This window comes from Pygocentrus nattereri, chromosome 21 (assembly GCF_015220715.1).
Source record: "Pygocentrus nattereri isolate fPygNat1 chromosome 21, fPygNat1.pri, whole genome shotgun sequence".
Taxonomy (NCBI): domain Eukaryota; kingdom Metazoa; phylum Chordata; class Actinopteri; order Characiformes; family Serrasalmidae; genus Pygocentrus; species Pygocentrus nattereri.
The window spans coordinates 12,159,656-12,178,958 of record NC_051231.1 but is presented as its reverse complement, the minus strand read 5'-3'; the positions used below and the strand labels follow the sequence as shown (position 1 = coordinate 12,178,958).

General features: G+C 38.2%; 1 protein-coding gene across 1 annotated transcript in view; it reads right to left on the bottom strand.

Annotated features, from left to right (window-relative positions):
- The window catches only part of iars1 (isoleucyl-tRNA synthetase 1), a 110,455-nt gene that overhangs the window by 24,682 nt on the left and 66,470 nt on the right, over window positions 1–19,303 (bottom strand). Inside the window, exons 22-26 of the mRNA XM_037532373.1 lie at window positions 17,736–17,813; window positions 15,281–15,402; window positions 11,120–11,222; window positions 9,368–9,451; window positions 666–840 (exon numbers count right to left, since the gene is read on the bottom strand). Coding sequence (XP_037388270.1) covers window positions 666–840; window positions 9,368–9,451; window positions 11,120–11,222; window positions 15,281–15,402; window positions 17,736–17,813 — 562 coding nt within the window. The remainder of the gene's footprint in view (window positions 1–665; window positions 841–9,367; window positions 9,452–11,119; window positions 11,223–15,280; window positions 15,403–17,735; window positions 17,814–19,303) is intronic.

Below are 19,303 nucleotides of genomic sequence, written 5' to 3'. Positions count from 1 at the left end.
GCAGTCAGGCAGTTAATGTTCTCCTGGCATTTGCTAAACCCAGACTCGACAACCAGAATGACAGATATACATAATTTTAAAACACTAGAACACTACCTCCCTTTTAACACTGTGTGAAAATTTCATCCAAAAACACTTGGAGAAAGAACTCATTATTCTATTAATAGTTCATAATGTTTTTCCTTCTCCTGTAAAATTACTATATTGGTAACAAGATAAAAGGTTTTGCTCTGACATACATATACATACATATATACATATACACACACACACACACACACACACACACACACACATACACGCATACACACACTGCATATATATATATATATATATATATATATATATATATATATATATATATATATATATATATATATATATATATATATATATATATATAGAGAGAGAGAGAGAGAGAGAGAGAGAAATTAGAACAAAAAAAGGTACTACTCATGAATTAATTATTAGACACATTCACTCATACCACCTCTCATGCTATAAGCGCTATAAGGCATGCATTGCTTTTGCATTCATAAATGGTGTAAGGCCATGATGTCTGTAGATCACAAATTACAGATAGAAGATAAAATGTAAGGCTTTTTTCCACACACAGTTTGCTCACCGCACTGAGAACAGAGTTTTGAAGTGAGGGTGAAACAAACCCGTTTTCTGGAAGGCCTCCAGCTGTTCACTCTTCAGCTCCTTGATGGATGCTGTGACGGACTTGAACGCCCCCTTCAGCCGCTTGCCCAGCACCATGTGGTCAGGCTCTGCTCTCAGACGGATGCCGTATTTGTCTTTGTCGGTGGACAGCGTGAGCTGGCGCACATTCAGTTCCTGGACAAAGAGAATTAGCATTAAGGGCAGAGCTAAATTTGTGCAATGTGAAGTACAGACTGTACAGGTAGTATGCATAGATGTGGTGTTACAGTAAACTGCCTTATTGCCTAAGTATGGCCAACTATCCATCATGACTATAATGACAGAATGCATTATAGTAAGTATACTTGCTACTCTGGCTGATGGAAAACAATGAGGATGTGCATCAACATGTATTTCAAACAGGTGCACTTAAGATAAATCTATATCCCTCAGAGAACACTATATGGCTACAGTGTTCTAAACTAGGTGAGTGGTGAGCTAGCTTGAGTGAGCTAGAGTTTGGAAAACAGAACAAACACACTAAGGCTTTATAAAATGAATGCAATGTGCATGGTGCCAGCATTCATTTGCAAAGTGATGAGAAACGCCTGCCCATCCATGACATCAATATGCAGCACCAGTCAAAACAGTGGACATCTACATCTACATCATTTATTTATGTGCAAACTTTTGGAATCAATGGGCCTCATTCACCAATATCTTCCTAATTTTGGGCAAATTTGGGAAAAAGTCCACGTCAGACTCCTGATGTGTTCTTACAGCACAAAACTGTTCACACCTTTGTGCTCTTGAGTTTGTGTAGTTTGTGAAGGACAAATCCCAGATAAGAAAACACTGATAAATGTCAGAATCTTTGTAAAAACTGCATAAGTGTGTTTTAAGAAGCAATTTCTTCTTAGGAACAGTTGGTGTATGAGGCCAAGTATCCACACACACTCGAGCACAAAAGGTGTGAACAATTCTGCGCTGTAAGAACATGTCATGAGTCTGATGTACACTTTTTCTTAGGACCTTTCTCAAGAACAAACTAAAGAACAAAATTAGAAATATATTGGGGAATGAGGCTCAATGTTTTCAACAATACATTACCAATTTGGTTGCAGACACATGTATAAAATGATTCTAACAGGTTAGCACTGTAGTTTTTAAAGATTCTAAAATAACAGATAAAGCTGTATAGAATTGAGAATAAAGCTATAATAAAATATCCAGATGTATTTATAGTTTAAAATGTAAATCAATCTCAACAAGGAAGGCACAGAGGCAATAAAAAGCATCAAATTTGATAGCCAAAAATGGCCAAATAAAGCATTCAGCTTTAATTCAAACGAGAAAAATGGCTAAAATGTTTGACAGAAAAAAAAAAAAACCAGAAAACCTCCCAAAGGTTAAATAAATACACAATGAAATGTCAAAATATCGAAGACTTAATAATTGTAACAATGATGAAAATGAGAAATATGCAGACAAGTTCAAACAGTTTGAGCAGCAGCAGATCAACAGTGAAAATATCAGCCGTATGTAACTACTTCATATTTTCTACAAAGACCATTAGACTAGCGATTTATAATCACTGTTAACGCCAACTTCTCCATTACAGGTTTGATACCATTTAAAAATACAGAATCCTGCTCAACACACAGAATACAAAACAGAAGCAGAAAGGAAAGTCCCCGTGAGCACAAACACCATCTGTGCACTTTTAACAAATGCAATTGGTACACTGCAAATGAAGTGATTAAAAATCCACAGCCAAAAATACAAAATATAAATATATGTTCAACTGTTGTCAAGGATGCAAGGTTTTGTGGCAAAGACTACAGCCTGAATTCTGTAATTATTTTAGTAACTTTATGGTATGTAGATTTTTTCAGTTTTGCCCCATTGTATCTTGAACCTTTCAGCCAGGAATTTTGAATTTCAAATGTTGAAAAAACATCAAAAAATAAATTTTGGTTTCTAAGAGTTTCTAATATTTAAATCCACAATGTGCATGTTATTACTGTATATTAAAAATAATAATATGCTAAGTGATCACAAACTTTTCAATGGTAGTGTATAGAATAATAAATGGCTAAAAAACAAACAAAAAACTTATTTTAGATTAAAAGTAGCCCCCTTTGACTTGTCACTTTACACACATCTGGCATCAGTGAGGAGCAACATGGCATGCCTTTTTTTTTTTTTCCTTAGCAGGCTTAAAGTAGTTCCTGAACACAGGGAACAATTCAGTGTTTTTTGGAAATTTTAAATAGCTCTTTTGGAATCACTTTAGATCAAGACTTCTAAAGTTCAAATTTGTATTGTATCTTGATGTGGGGACATGACTGTGTACATGTTTAACATACAAGGTCACGCTAGTACTTGTGCAGTGCTAGAGCCTCTTACTGCTGCAAATCCTTCAGTCAGATGTAAGACGAGAGGCTGAGCCGTCAAAGTCATTTGAATAAAACATGGTAACTAATGAGTTCCTCCAAAGACGGATGCACCGGGTGGGCTGACTGTAACCACTTTTATCTCTTTCAGTCTTTGGGAGATGCATAAACAACATGTCCATCGGCTCCTACATTAGCCACTCAAACAGAGCTGATGGCGGGGGGCATGGCTGGCTAACCCAGTTCTGCTTCACATAAGCAACATAATCGCTGATTAGGTCGATTCATGTTCCCATTTTCTGGGAGTGGATTCGCAAAAAGGCAAAATGCGATATGGAATTGTTTTATTAATGCTTAACCAATGCAACAGACTTGAAGTCATGAGCTACACTCTTAAAGATGGTTATTCAAAGGTTCTGTAGTAAGAGAATTCTACTTATAACCATGTGCCTGCTTACAGGGTTCTTTGCATGGCGAAATGGTTCTTTAGACTGATGGAGAATGTGTTGTAGATGGTTCTATATAACCATCAACTCAAAACATAAAAACATAACATAAATAATAACAACATGAATAACATAACATTATTTAAAAGTCTGGAATCACTAGTCGCTCTCAAATTCCTGTTATTTTATTCTATAATTATTAGCACAGACTGAAATATAGTAAACTAGGCAACAAATATATTTCTTCTTTTTTATGATAATGTACTGTATCATCCATTTATGTTAATTCCTTGATATGTTCTTTGCCTTAAGAGAGAGGTCTACACAATATCTTGCAGCACAATACTAATTTTCAGTCTTGTGCATGGCAGCGGGTGGGAAACCAGCTGACGGTAGACGGGACAGGAAAAAACCACACATGAAGAAATCCTGCAACATAATGAATAGCCTAAATAAAGTAACATGATAACAGTAAAAACAGTTAAAAAAGAAGTCATTCTAAAGAGTTGTGAAGCAGCTGATCATGTGAACAACACGCACATACACATAGTAGATAGAGACGGTGGGGCTTTCAGTCCGATGGCTATAGCTGCCCAGCAAAACACCAAGAATTACTGCTCTGTGGTTTAATTCCTGCTTGGTGTTTACTGGGAATACATGGTGTTTGGTGAAGTTACTCACAGTGAGCCTGACGACCATGACTGCTGTCTTATTTCAACCGAGGATAATGTATTTGTGATTAGACCGTGTCAGATATTGGACGTCAGTTTGCCTCGACAGAACTGTGCGGATGGGAGCAGGACAAAACATTTCAGTTGCAGGCAGGAGTGGGACAAATAATTCATTTTCTGCAGGAGCAGGATGAAATCTTGCGGGAGATCTCTACCTCAAGATTTGATCACTACTTTACATATAAGGCATTTGGTTTATTCATCTTGAAATCTATTTTAATGCTGTTCTCATTCATTTAGGATCATCTACAGCTCCAGTCATCATTTTGAACACTCAACATTTTTACAGTTTCTTTTAAATAATTTGAAACCTGTGACAGTAATGAATTTATAACAAAGCTGATTTTAAATGAATAAATGAATTTTGAATGCTAGTATATATGGTAAAATAATGGGTGGATAGTGGTTCGGTGTCAACCAACAACACCCTACTCTGCAGTCTCAATGTGGCCATCAAATTAGGGATGCGATTAAAGATTCTGTATACTGTTTGGCTTTGTGTTTGTCCAGAGTCCAAGAGCATAGTTGGAGAGGGGCTTTGAGAGAGGGTCTGAAAAAAGGTCACATCTCCATACAGATGCTGAAGAGCTAGTGGCATCGATAACATCCAGCAGCTCTACAAACTGGCTCCATTCCCAGATCCATACTGCAGCTGACTGGGATGTTGAACTGACGGGAAACATCTCCCATTACTGTATGCTGCCAAACTCCAAATGGACGCTTCGCCTATTACTATATAATGGCAAACAAGAAATGGCTTAGAGAAGCTTATGATATCAGACGGCAATCAACAGTGTCGAATATACTCCACGCATTCAAGACTGTTTGCACCTGTCAGAATTAGCATAAAATTGAGTGTGTTTACATCATACTGAATTCCTGCAGTTATCTGATTCAAATGGTCATGTAAAACAGCACACTCCAATTTCTTAGATCAGAGTAAGGTCTAGAAAACTGATTAAGAAATCTGATAACGTGGCTGGATTTTAGCTCCATAATCAGATTTCTCAGTGCATGCGAACTCTTACTCTGATTTCCTTTGGATTTCTAAGTCTACACATGTGCAAAAACAGACTGCAGCACTGGAAATAAGCAAGCAGCGTTGTCGCAAGACACAGCAACACTTTTAGAGAGATGCTTAAACAGAATACATGCTTGATGAAATAAAAGATTTAAGTATTCTTCATTTTCTAGATGAAGTATGTCCATATTTTCAAGTAAACTGGTGAGATGTTTAAAAAAAAAAAAGGCGCAGCATTAAGTTTGAGTTTTTTCATAACGTTTACGTCATGTCTCTTGTTTATTGGCTGGTTGTAAAGCAAAAATCTGATTACTGCCTGACTCATGTAGATTTGGAGTTTCCCATTACCTGATTACTCCACTGCTTGTAAACATGCTGATTGGATTACTGACATACTTTTCTGCAGTTATCAGATTAAATGTATGTAAACCTACTCATTATTTTGATGGTTCTATGAAACCATGAAAGTGTTCTTTGCATGGTGAAATGGTTCTTCAGACTGATAGTGAATGTGCTGAAGATGATTCTACATAGAACCTTTTTGAATAGAACAACAGAAGAACCATTTTTGATGCTACATACAAAGCTATTCAAAAAGGTTTTATATAGAACACATTCTTCATCAATTTGAAGAACGATTTCAGCATGCAAAGAACCCTTTAATCATGCAAACAGTTCTCTGAGTGTTCAGTTTTATAAAGAGCCATGTTATTTACTAAAGAACCCTTGATGAACCTTTTATTGACTGGAGTCATTCAATGTTTCATACAGATTCAATGACCGCCAGAAAATAAAAGCAGAGAAATGTTTTACGAGTTTTTCACTCCATTTCAGTTACGGAGTCTGGGGTTTTTTTCAATATGACTGAAAAATTAAGTAAAACATCTTAAGAATCAAGGCTGGTTTAACATTTGCAATCCAGATGACACCCTATTTAAAAGAACTGCGTTAACAGTTGAGAGGTAAACAGTTGTCAGCCTAACGGAGCTGCAAACAGTCGAGTGTAACTTTACTTTCTGGAGATTTTAATGACGTTTAAATGGAGAACCATGAATGTTAAATATAGAACTGAATGTCATGAGTCGGAAAACTACAGAGCTCGATAGCTCCAGTCCTGCAACCCCTGCACTGCATAATTTTGGTTTACCTGGTTAAAATATCTGATATTATTAGCTAATTAATCCCTTATTGAGCTGAATGAGGTGTGAACAGCAGAGAAAAACACTATACAGTGCAGGGGCTCCAAGCCTGGAGTTTGAAAACACTGAATTAAAGGTTTGTGTATCATTCTTGGCTTCTTTAACGTCTTGCAGGTGAATCATTCACAAAGCGCAGCAAATTAAAGGCATTGTGCAGCACAGTCACTCCCTGATTTGGTCCTCAAAATGGCAGCGACTACACAGTGTGACATCACAGGAAACGTGAGAATACCCATCTCTACCTTGGAGAGCGATTTCAAAAAACCTATTTCCACTCAAGGTAAACATTTTGTTGTGGTCGTGAGGCCAAAATGCAGATGAACAGCAATGCTTTGAAAATATCCAGCTACATGTGGCCTCGACTTGAATAGAATCATGAAAAATAGACGCCAATGTTCTTTTCTACGTACGATGGCAAGGATAACTGATTGAATGCTACTTATATTGAATGCAGAAAAAGACTAGGCAAAAAAAAAAAAAAAAAAAAAGGTTGGGGTAAGCCTTAAAATTTAGCAATGAAACCAGCCAAAGGCAGAATTTTTAAAATCAATCAGTTGTGGCATTGTGAGGCAAAATAATCTGCCAATTTCTGATAGATTTATGAGTATTTTACCATCATCAACATTCCAAGATGTGTAGGTTCACCAGTGGTTTTGGGTAGTAAATAAAATGGCTATATTGGTTTCCATCACCACCACTGGTCAATACGTTTCTCTACGATGAACCATTTCACATCAAACCACTCTGAATGACTGTTTATATCTCAATCACTGAATTATGCAGAGATTTTTAAAGAAGTAGAATTAGAATTGTCCTTTAAATGTCCATAAAATACAAGGTGAACATCAATGTGACGTTTACGGGATATGATGTCCATAACACTCAGTGTGTCTTTGGTTTAGAGCAGATCAATGTTGGTTGTATGGTACAGTGCGCCCCAGTGCTCTGTCAGTGAGAGGAGGGGACAGGGAGAGAGAGAGAGGGGGAGAGAGAGATTGAGAGAGAATCGACCAGGGCAGATGCAGCGACAGCGCAGCTAATTTTAGCTCCATAGTCCAGCTCCCCTATCAATCATGCCACCACTGGCCAGGAGATGAAGGACAACAGGTTGGGCGCCTTTGGTTCAGCACTGCAGCCTCACTCTAACTAACTGCATCCTACGATCCATCAGCAAGCAAAGACACAGAGGAGGATAGAGGTGCCTAAATATCAAAAAATCTTACATTTTTAAAAAAAATCTTAATAATTCTCCCCATTAAACAAGACTTTCTAATGCTCAAACTTAAATCTGAACAGTGTTTTGATCCCTGATCAGGTGCATCCTGCTGTGATTTTTTTATTTTTTCAAAATTACTCAGACATAAAATAGGTGCACTATCTAATTTACAAAATCAATAAACGTGTAATTTGCATTCAACTGTATTCAACACAGCCTGCAATCTCTTTAGAACTGTCCTGTCAAAAAACTGAGATTAGATAAAAAGAATAAAACCTCTTACACGCCTGTCCAAATATACCTTCATCAAACTCTTCTTTTTATAAAGGCTCTCTCTTTTTTTACCCTTTATAACCAACATGAAATTAGCTGGCTAACTCCAGTAATATCTGTCCTGCTAGTTTGTTGTTCAGTTATAAACGGCTAGACTTCTTCGTACTCATCTAGCGAGTGAATGGCGCCACCTAGAGCAGTAAAATATTTAATTATTTACAAAATGCTGAAATCACAAGAATGTCTGGATTTTTCAAAACAATCAATATGCCTCTTCTGGAACATCTAAGGTTGGTCAGGATGCTCACAGCACACAATTAAAAATGATGACTGATGTGATTTTTTTTTTTTTCCCCTTTTCAATTTACAGCCTTCTGGAATAGCAGTACTACAAACGCTAATGCTGCGATAAAAATAAGCAAAAGATACACCGCAGGGCCCTAAGGGCTTCTGAAACACAGAAGAATCATTACATGACCACAGGTGGCCATGGTTAGCACTGATATAGCCCATACATACATACACACACACACACACACACACACACACACACACACACACACACACACATTACCAGCATTACCACAATTAAATAACATCAATAAAATGACTATCAGCAGTTTGCTACAGTGATGTGTGTCTTTGAACCATTCACATTCATATTCTGTTAATATTTCTGCCTTTAATGGGGGATTTTAACATTTGTGCATAGTTATACAGATATTAACCGAGTCATTTAGAGTGCTTAGATGTGAAATCGCTCACTGTAGAGAAACCTACTGACCTCAGATTTTAGAACACTTTAGAACACCCTGCTCGTTCCTCTCTAAGAAAAAATCACTTCAAAGAATATGTGTTTGGCCAAGACCTCCTCAAATTTGTCATAAAACAATGTCTGAGGCATCAGGCAGCACATTCATAACCACTTCCTACCTTCATCAGTAATTTTATAAGTAACTTTCTTCTGAGGGAACTTTTAGAGGTGGTGGTTCCCATCACCACCTAGAACAATTCTGACTCAATAAGTTTCCGTAGAACTGAGCATTTCACACCAAACCCCTCTGAATGACTTAATAATTTAGTTTTGCAGAAGTTTGGAAAAATATGTGACACTGCCCTCTGACACCTAAAACAACTGAAGAAAATATGCACTCTATGCTAATAATGTGCTAACACACAATGGCACACAAAACCAGTTATTAAACCAGAGTAAAATATTTACTAAAATACACTGACTTATAATATTGTACACTTTATATGGACCAAAAACATAGTAACTACAGAAAATATGCACTGTACATAAAATACAACCATGCAATGATGCTATGACTGTACGGACGTGTTCATGCAATATAATTCTGCACTGACTGAAGACAAAGGATTAAAACATTGAGACATGTAGGACCTAAATAAGGATAGTTCAGTGAGGGTGGAGCTTACCTCCAGAATGTACTTCTGCAGAGACTGGATGTCTCTCAGAGCCTCTGGGTCCTGATGGATGACCACCACCTCCCTAAGGGGATACTAAGAATACCCAGAAACATCAAGCATCCCACCAGTATCTACCAATAGGTCTGAGAATGTGGACTTGCATAACACAGAGCTGAGCAATACAATGATATAATTACAGGTACACAGGATTCTGATCTGTATAATATTGTTGGTATAATACCTGGCCTCTAAAATTTAAAGAAAAGGTCCAGAGAAAATGTAATTCACCCAGTTTTCCCTAACCTCAAAATATAGAGGAACAGCCAAAATATGTTTGGTCTCCACATTTTGCTACTTTAGTTTTGCCCAAGAGCTGTGAGGCTAATGCAGATAAGAAGTAACAGAAGCTTAAAGCTATTATTAACATCATGGAAAGTTCATGCTTAAATTGACACATATTTGCTTCAAGCAGAGTCATATAGACTGTATGTGGTTTGTAGCTCTGTATGACATGCTGTTTTCTATATATATGCGTGTGTGTATGTATATATATATATATATATATATATATATATATATATATATATATATATATATATATATATATATATATACACACACACACACACACACACACACACACACACACACACATACATACATACATACACATACACACACACACACACACAAACACACACACAACATTGTAATTGCATTAGTGTGTTGCCATATAAAGCCTGAAATAAACATAAAAATCAGAGGAGTTGGCTTAGTAATTTGTCGTATGTTTTTACATCACAAGCAAAGGCTAAAAAATAAGGCTGGGCTCCATGTTCAGGTCTCAAATGCATCAAGATAAATCAACATTTTACTGATGAAAATATAGTAGATAAGTAGCCTCACATCCTCAGAAGATGCATCCTTCACCAAGTTTTGACTTGATGAAGGTCAAATTCTCTTTCAATCATCAGATTCATCTGCTTGGGGAAGGGGTCCAGAGCAAATCTTCTTCTGCACACTGTGTGCAATTACACATTGCCACCAGAGAGGTCTCCAAATCCCCATGCCTGACATAGTCTACCCTTAATATAAACAGATAAATCCTCATTATCTGTGACCTCAGCTAACATTACTGGTTTGGTTATATATAATGTATCTTGTATCTTTTAGCAGGAAAACAGCAAATTTGTGAGTTTTTGAGCTTGATGTTAAACAGCACTCTTACTGTGATTCATTCTATAGTACAGCAGTGCTTTATCTGCTATGTTGTGTGGTGGGTCTGGTGGGCAGTAGCCTTTATCCTCAGAGAAGGATAAAAATGGTAGTAGCACAGATAAAAATATAAGCACAGATAAAAATGGTAGTAACATCCTGAATGCCTGAATTTGGTCTGCACTTTTGTCCATTTTTACAGAGAACAGAATGTCATACCCCGTCAGAATATAAAAAAGTCTGACCGAGATTACTTGAGTGCTAACTGGTGGAGTATAAGCTTTTATTACCTATTAGTGACATTAGCCTCATAGCTCAGCCAAATGACTTTATCTAGAGGTGGTAAGGGGCGTATGCAATTGAACATCCAAGAGTTTCCTAATTTTTTGCTGAATTATTCTGATCAACACATCAGAACTACATTAGTTAGTAAAACCTAGCATTTGTGTCACTAAGATTTTGGTAACTTACCAACTGCTCAGAAAACTAATCATCTTGTGCAAACATCCACACTGCGAGACAGAGCAGTGATGAACATGGCCCTACCTTGACAGGCAGAGTTTTCCTGTCTCTGATCACTCGGCCCAGCTCGATGACCGACTGCATTTGGGATACAGCACTCTCGATGCGCTTGTCAATCAGCGACTCTCTGAAAGTAAAGTGAAGGGTTGAGGTCAGGGAGGTTAGCAACACTGTTCTGTTAACTCTAAAGATCTACTTATTTGTGGGTTCTAGTTCCAATCACAACCTGAACACCTGCTCCAGACAATTAACTTTGTCAGAAGTTCTTGATTGGCTGGATCAGATATATTAGTGTTAGATGCAGGATGGAACTTAATTCCGCAGGAAGGGAGATCCCCAGGTTCACAACCAATCTGACAACCAAACTGGTACAAGACAGAAAAATGGACAGATTCCATACAAGGTTTATGAGTGTTCCTCTTCATAACAGGCAGAGAAATTACATCATGGAGCAGAACAGTTTAAATACGGGGAGCCTGTCTTCACAAAGCCAACATATATTAACAGCGCTTTGCATGGAACCATAAGCAGGCAAACTCTGCTCTCTTTCTTTTCTAGGTCAATCCATGCGAAATCACTAATGGCACCTCAGAAGTACTTTTCTCAATGGTATAAGTCACACTATATGGACAAACCTATTGGGACATCCTTCATAAATCATTGAGCTGAGGTGTTGAAACCACATACATTGATAACAGGTGGATAAAATTAAGCACATGGGCTTGCAGTCTCGATAGACAAATACTGGCAGTAGAATGGGTCATACTGATGAGCTCTATCACTTTAAACATGTCACATAAGCACTGTCATAGAATGCCGCCCTTGCCACAAGTTAGTTAGTGAAAATTCTGTCTTGTTATATCTGCCCCTGGTAACTAAGTGCTATTATTGTGAAATGGAAACATCAAGAAGCAACAACAGCTCAGCTACAAAGTAGTAGACCATACAAACTCCCAGAGAGGGGCTGCTGCAGGACACAATGCCAATCCAAAATCCAATCCAACATCAGCACAAGAACTGCGTGTTAGGAGCTTCATGAAACGGGTTTTCATGGCCGAGCAGCTACACACAAGCCTAAGATCAAATTGCACAATGCCAAGCATCAGACGGCGTGGTGTAAAGCACACTGCTGCTGGACTCTGAAGCCATGGAAACTTACTGGAGTGACTAATCATGCTTCTGATGCACAAGCCTGGGTTTGGCGAATACCATAAGAACATTACCTATCTGACTTAACTGTGCCAACTGTAAAGTTTGGAGGAGGAGGTATATTGCTATGGGGTTGTTTTTCAGGGGTCAGCCTAGACCTTTGAGTTCCAGTAAAGGGAAATTTTACTTCAGCAAACTGAGACATTTTGAACAGTTTAGGCAGCCCCAGTGCACAAAGCAAGGTCCATAAAGGCATGTCTGGGTGAGTTTGGTGTGGAAGAACTTGACTGGACTTCACAGAGCCCTAACCTCAACAAAAACCTTTGGGATGAATAGAACAGAGACTGTGAACCAGGCCCTGTCGTCCAACATCAGTGTCTGACCTCACAAATGCTCTTCTGGACGAATGGGCAAAAATTCCCACAGACACATTCCAACATCGTGTAGAAAGCTGCAAAGGGGGAACAAAGTTTAAAATGTGAAAATGTCAAAAATGAAAAGGACTCAAGCATGAGATTTTGTTAATTATTGAATGGGCAAAAGAAAAGTTCCTTTTTTTATCACCTTGTTCAGGGAGGAAGCAATTTAGCATGTTGCTTGCCCCTAAAGTTCCCCTAAGTAATAAAAAGTCAAAAATAGTTATTTCTACTTTTTTGTTGATTGAGACATCCTGTCTAAAAGATGTACTGCAACAAGCATACAGATGTGGGAGAGAGTAGTAGAGAGGAAAAGTATATATATATATATATATATATATATATATATATAAAAAAGAAGTAGAGGACAGCCAATCAGTTAATGAGTTCAGCTCGTCTGGCTGGTCTCTGCGCTGACAGTGGGTCACCTCTGCGGAGCTCGTAACATTCTGAGAGGAGTCCTTAATGATGCGCCCGGACCAATGTGGGCCACTACACTAATTTCCCCAAAAAAACTTTGGGCTGGACTGACTGGGAAAAGACCTTCAGAGTCTCTGGCTTGGCACAGCGGCATACAAACTAGCCAACATCCATTAATAGCATTGAGGTAAATGCGCTTACGGCTGGACGTGAAAGGACATTTGAAATCATTCCAGAGATGCACAAGGACAATCTTACCTGTCACATAAAAAAAAATAAATAAATAAATTTAAAAAAACTTTATTTCCTCAGTACACTGTATGCACTAAAAGGTTCTGGCTCTGAATGCAAATGGTTCACTCAGTTCTATGAGCCAACAAAGCAAAAAAAGACATAAGAAGTGTCGGTTCAATGTCCCAGGTGTAGATCCAAGCTGAGCCAGCTAACTTCAATCCTAATTCTTGGATTTTCTGTCTCATGATGGCGAATGTTTCCTATCACCATAGCAATTTATCCTGCATACCTTACTTGCTCTAGATCAAATTCAGGATTTTAGATCATGGGCCAAACAGGGTGAGCTCCTGACCAATCAGGTACAGCCTTCTTACATGTGGCGAACTCCTTTGCCGTTCTCTCAAGCAGCTTCACGAGGAACCACCTGAGATGCTTTTCCAAAAGGGCTGAAGAAAAACATGTTCTGAGAACTTACTGGCTAAAGAAAAACTACCAAAATCCTGAAATGACAGTTCATTAATGTGGTCTGAGCACCACCATGTTTAGCTCTGACAGGCTTAAATTAAAAACAGCTGACCTGCTGTGGATTCAGACAAACGGGAAGGCTGGCTCAGCGAGAGTCTGATGTCCAAAGTTACCACTTTGAGTGCATTTGCTTTGGAAAAACAACAAAATATGAGCGAAAATGGTCTGTAGTTTAAATTCTTCTGAGAATTTTAAAAGCTCAATGTTTTATTAAAGTTAAATCTATATAAGCACATTTTAAGACAAATGTTTTTGTGCTGTGTTCGCAGAGGCTTTGTGAAAGGGGTCCACCACACAGCTGAGTGAAGGATCTCTCTCCCCTTTTCTGTTTTCAGCATTTAAAGATTAAAATTAGGTCATTTTTCTTAGGAAAACCATGCCTCATAAATTAAAATTAACAAACATTTATGCTGTAATAGCTGGATCGTAATATGGTGCCCAGAGACTGAAAGCTAAGTTGCAACACTTTCAAACAGTACTACGCAAAATGAACGGATCATTGAAGAATCAAAGCAGTATTGATTATGGTTAAGTTCTGATGGCCAGCCTCAAATAAAAAAGAACATTTAGAGCATCATATGCCTTCAAAGAGGGGAATTATTTATTATTGCCCACGATTGATTTGTCACTGACATGAAGCTAAAGTCAGCTATTCTCCAGCTTTTTGTTCAAATTTTCCCATTCCACCTTAAATTGTGCAGTAGTTCTAGAACTGCTACACTATTTAAGGTGGAACTACAATCTAGCTACGAGACATCAGCAAACTACTAGTGATTTTTATGCTTGTTATAAAGTAAAGGACCATAATACATTGAAAGGCCATTAAACTAAGGTAACACAATGATTAACGTAATTTTTTAACAGAGAAAATACATTTGCGTATTTCTTTGGCAGTTTTTCTTTTCTCAAAACACTCTGTTTGGAGAGTGTCTCTGAAAAACCTCCATTTGGAGGGCCATACAGCCCCAACACTCCACTCTACCCCTCTATCTCAACAAGAATCGGAACACCCTACCCCCAGAATGCACAAAATGGAGGGGTAAGGGCTAAGCAGTAGGGGCAAGGGGTGAGATGGGATTGGGCCTCACGCAGTGCAGAGCAGGGCTTCTTCAGGACCCTGTCTAAAACTAGACTACAAGAGCAATACATCAAGTCAAATGTTGCTGGATAAGGCTTTTAAAATGAGCTCAACATCTGACTTACCATATTGGGGTGATGTTAAAGCCTCTTTCAATTCACCAGCCCTGTATCACTGCTCTCAGTGTAGAGATCACTCAGCACTGGAGACTAGGTGACCACTAGCATCTAAATCCCCACCATTAGCAGTAGCTCAGGTTCCGACCCAACCGTCAGCTTCACGTCATTTTAACATGCTAATCAGACGTCCTTATAGCCTTAAGACATGATAAAGCACTGTATGAGAGTATGGAATGCACAGTACCTAACTTGAGGAAGCATCAGATAGTGGATGCTGCTGGAGTCCTTCTCCTCCACTGAGGCAGGGTCTATCAAGTGGCACAGGTTCTGGTAGATCATCTCCGTAATGAAGGGAGTAAAGGGAGCCTATGGATCAGAAATGGTTAGATATGAAAGCCGCAAAGCTGAATGTGCTGGAAAATTAAATTTAAAGTTTGCTAAATAAAACTTAAAGTAACTGACACTTACACAATATATATCAGCTGCATGCCTTAAATCACACATGTGCCTCAAACTGCATCAAGTTGTAAGTAATCTCAAATACATACTTAAATAATATACTGTAATGTATACACGGTTTAACATTTACAGTATACCATAATTGGAAAGCACATGAGCAAATCTGTTTCAACTTAAGCCTTGGGTTCACTACACGACTTAACACAGTATGAAAGGACTGGGTTTCTCACATTACCCGGCTCATTTTTGTAGATGGTTTTGGGTGACTGAAATATTTGGAATCACACACTACAAGTTTTAAGCTGCTGCTGAACTGAACGGAACTTACGTGAACTTGTGTAAACTAGCACAAAATCATGTTACCAGGAGACCCACATAAACAAACATGGAGCCGCTGCTGCTGCTGCTGCTTTCTCTGCTGTTTGTGGTAAACATGCTTAACTGAGACTCATTGATTTAAAAATGTGATGTGACTGTGCCTAAAAATCAGCTCATTCAAAAGCTTCACTCCACACGTGAGTGACTTTGACATGTTGAATTGTTTACATGCTGTATTTTCTTCTTTCGCATTCTCAGTTTTCACTGGCTGTTGCAGAAAACTGTTCAGATTGAGCCGCTGATAAGTTTACACTAGATTACACTCAGAGTCAGGCTGAAAATAATCAAACATGTTTGATTAACTCTGACTGGTCTGAAACACAATCAGGAGGCCAAAAATCTGAGGGAGAGAGTCTGCTCCCATACACAACTTGACTCTCTCTCCAACTGTCGACACTGACTGACCCAAAAATCTGCAGATTAAAGCCAACCAGCACAGACTTAGACCGAGAACTGGGGCTAAAATCAAGGTAAAAAGTCGTGTAGTGTAACCCCAGCTTAACAAGTCAGCGTGGACTGAGGGGTGTGTGATGATTAAGAACACGTTCAGATGTATCCAGATATTTGTTAAAATGTGGTCCTTTCTTCTTTTAGATCACTGAAAAGCTGAGCTCCAGAACAGAGATTTCTGAAAACTCAAAACGCAGCTTTGTACAAAGTATTGCCCGGAGTTATTAACTCATGCATGGTTGTTGCTGTTTTCATCTTTTTAAAATGTGTTTTCATTACATAGTAGGGGGAGAAGTCAGAATCTCCTACACCTGGTTGTTTTAAACTGGTGGTGAACTCGATTGCAAATATTTTAAATATTTGAAAGACTCTAAAGATGTGATTCAATGGTCATTAACCAGATTAGAAAAAAAAGAGAAAATCTACAAAAAGTTGACTTCCCTTCCTGATCAGGGTTATATGGTAGTTTCAATGACAGCTGTGTAGCCATTGCAAAAAAAAAAAAAAAAAAAAAAAAAAAAAAAAAAAACAACCCCACGGTATCAAGCGTTTTCCCTTTTTTCAGCATTTATGTTCTGGCAGAAATCAGAACTTTGAATGTCTGCGAGTCACTGAATGACAGCGCTCTGCCTATTGTGGAATGAGTTAAGATGGATAAGCCTGCTGTGGCTGTATGTTTTCCACATGGTTCTCTTGAGGCATTTTACATAATATTTTATGGTACATCTACAATTCAAACAAGTTCAAACACCCCTGCTCAAATGACAGGTTGAACAGTTTTTTTCTGTCAATTTTATTGCACAATTTCTACTTGCTGAGTTTAACATACTGAAAGAAAATAAAATGTGCCAGAACTGTTAAATTCATAATACGTTAAATTCAGCAAAAAACAATTATATAAATAAACAATAATTGCACATTAAATGTGCAGAAGTGTGTTCTCTGTAAGGGATGTATTAATTCAAAATGAACAAAACATGTCTATTTACAGAGCCCAAACTTTCGCACAAGACTGTGCAAGATTTGTAAAATTTCTGGTGTGGACAAAGCTTTTATTTTTCAAATTGGAAAAAATAAAACTGTCACATGCCACAAGGCATGCAGCTTGCATTAGGCTAACTGGTGTACACTAGGGCTGCACAATATTGACATAAAACACAATATGTGTGGATATCACAATAAAGATATGCGAGGCAATAAATTATTATTGAAATAATGTGTTGTTGGCTGGATGTAACACAAGTGTAGACTTTAGTGAAGTGAAGACGTGTGAACTATTACATTTAGGAATAGTGAGGAATTTAATTTTTTGCTGAACTCTCTGTTTAAGACTTAATGACAATACAGAGCTGCATTTAAACGCACACATGCAGAGCAGCCACACATTCGCCTTGCACGCACGCGAGACTCACCATCAGCCTGCACATGGAGAACAGTACGCTGAAGAGCGTCTCGAGGGCCCACAGGCAATCTTCGGTTCCACTCTCACCCTGCCAGAGAGAGACAGAGGGGTAAGTAAATAAATAAATAAAACAATCACGCTAATGTGACGCACCGCTTCTGGCGCTGTGCTCTCTGCCACTGTTGAACCACATAAAACACGCTAACATGCTCCTGCCCCGCCACACTGTCACAACACGCCATCAAGCTCAGGCCCGCGGCTCCCAGGACTCTGCTGAACCCTGCATTCGCTAATTAAACAGAAAGAAAACTGTTGGAGATTGAATAACATGATCTGCTGAAAGAGAAGAGTCTGCACAGGCAGAATTGTGCCTTTACTGTATGAGCACAATAAGAAGTAGTTATATCATATCATATATCATATATAAGAATGAAAGTTCTTAAACGGTTCTTTGTTTGTACAAATCTTGAATACAGAACCTTTATATAATGTTGAGGTTCATTACACAATCACGCTTAATCACACCAATTCTTTACATAACGATTCAGTGAAAGTTTCTTTAGGGAACCCAAAGTGGTTCTTTTATAGCATCACGCAAAGACCCCATTCCCACTGTTCGATTACATCATTAAAAAGACCACATCACCATTTTGGTAGGCGAGCTATGACACTGACTGTGCTCTGACAGAGTTCATCTTATTACCCTCACTGGAGCCATTTTAGGACCTGACCGAGACACAGGTTGATCGATAATATCAGGTTATATTTTGGTTTTGGTTGAGCAAATGTATGGACATATATGGATAAATCTCCTGCACTAATTTTAATCGCTTGTTTTGCAGCTGGTGTGAGGAAAGCCATTCACTTGTTCATATTTCAGTTATTCAGCTATTGGAATACTTCACTTCTGACTAGGGAGGTGCTGATATAACAATTATGAGTTAATGTCAATACACAAACAAGTCATTTTGGAGCATTTTGACTGGTCCACTAATCAACAATTAATTTAAAAACAAACGAACAACAACAACAACAAAAAAAAAGCATTTTGTCCGGAATATAGAATATTTTGGCATAGCAGCCCAGCAGCACCTAAACATTCTGCTCCTGTGGAGTTCAATAAATCATTCAAAACATCATTAAATATCAGTTGGAAACTTCAATCAAATCCAAACACCCTTTCTTAAAAATATCTGTTTATAATGATATTGAGTTACTGTGATCTAATCATATCATTTTCAAAATCTAGGACACTGAGATCCTCTAGTCAAGGGCTTTTAGTAGCCCCTGGACAAAGCAAAAACCTCTCAGTATTTGCTCCGAAGCTCTGATATGAGTTTAAGGGGATGTTTAAAAGAAGGCTTAAGGCATGTCTGTATTCCTCTGAGGTCAGACAACGCTGATGTTCTTTGTTTGTGTTTGTGGATGAAGCAGTAAACATACTGTTTAATGTCATTTGTTTTACATGGAGTGTGTTTACATGCACTGCAGAAAATCAGATTTAGTCTGTAATCCGATCAGCGCGTTTACATGCACTTCAGTAATCAGATAATGGGAAAACAAGGCAAGAATCAGATT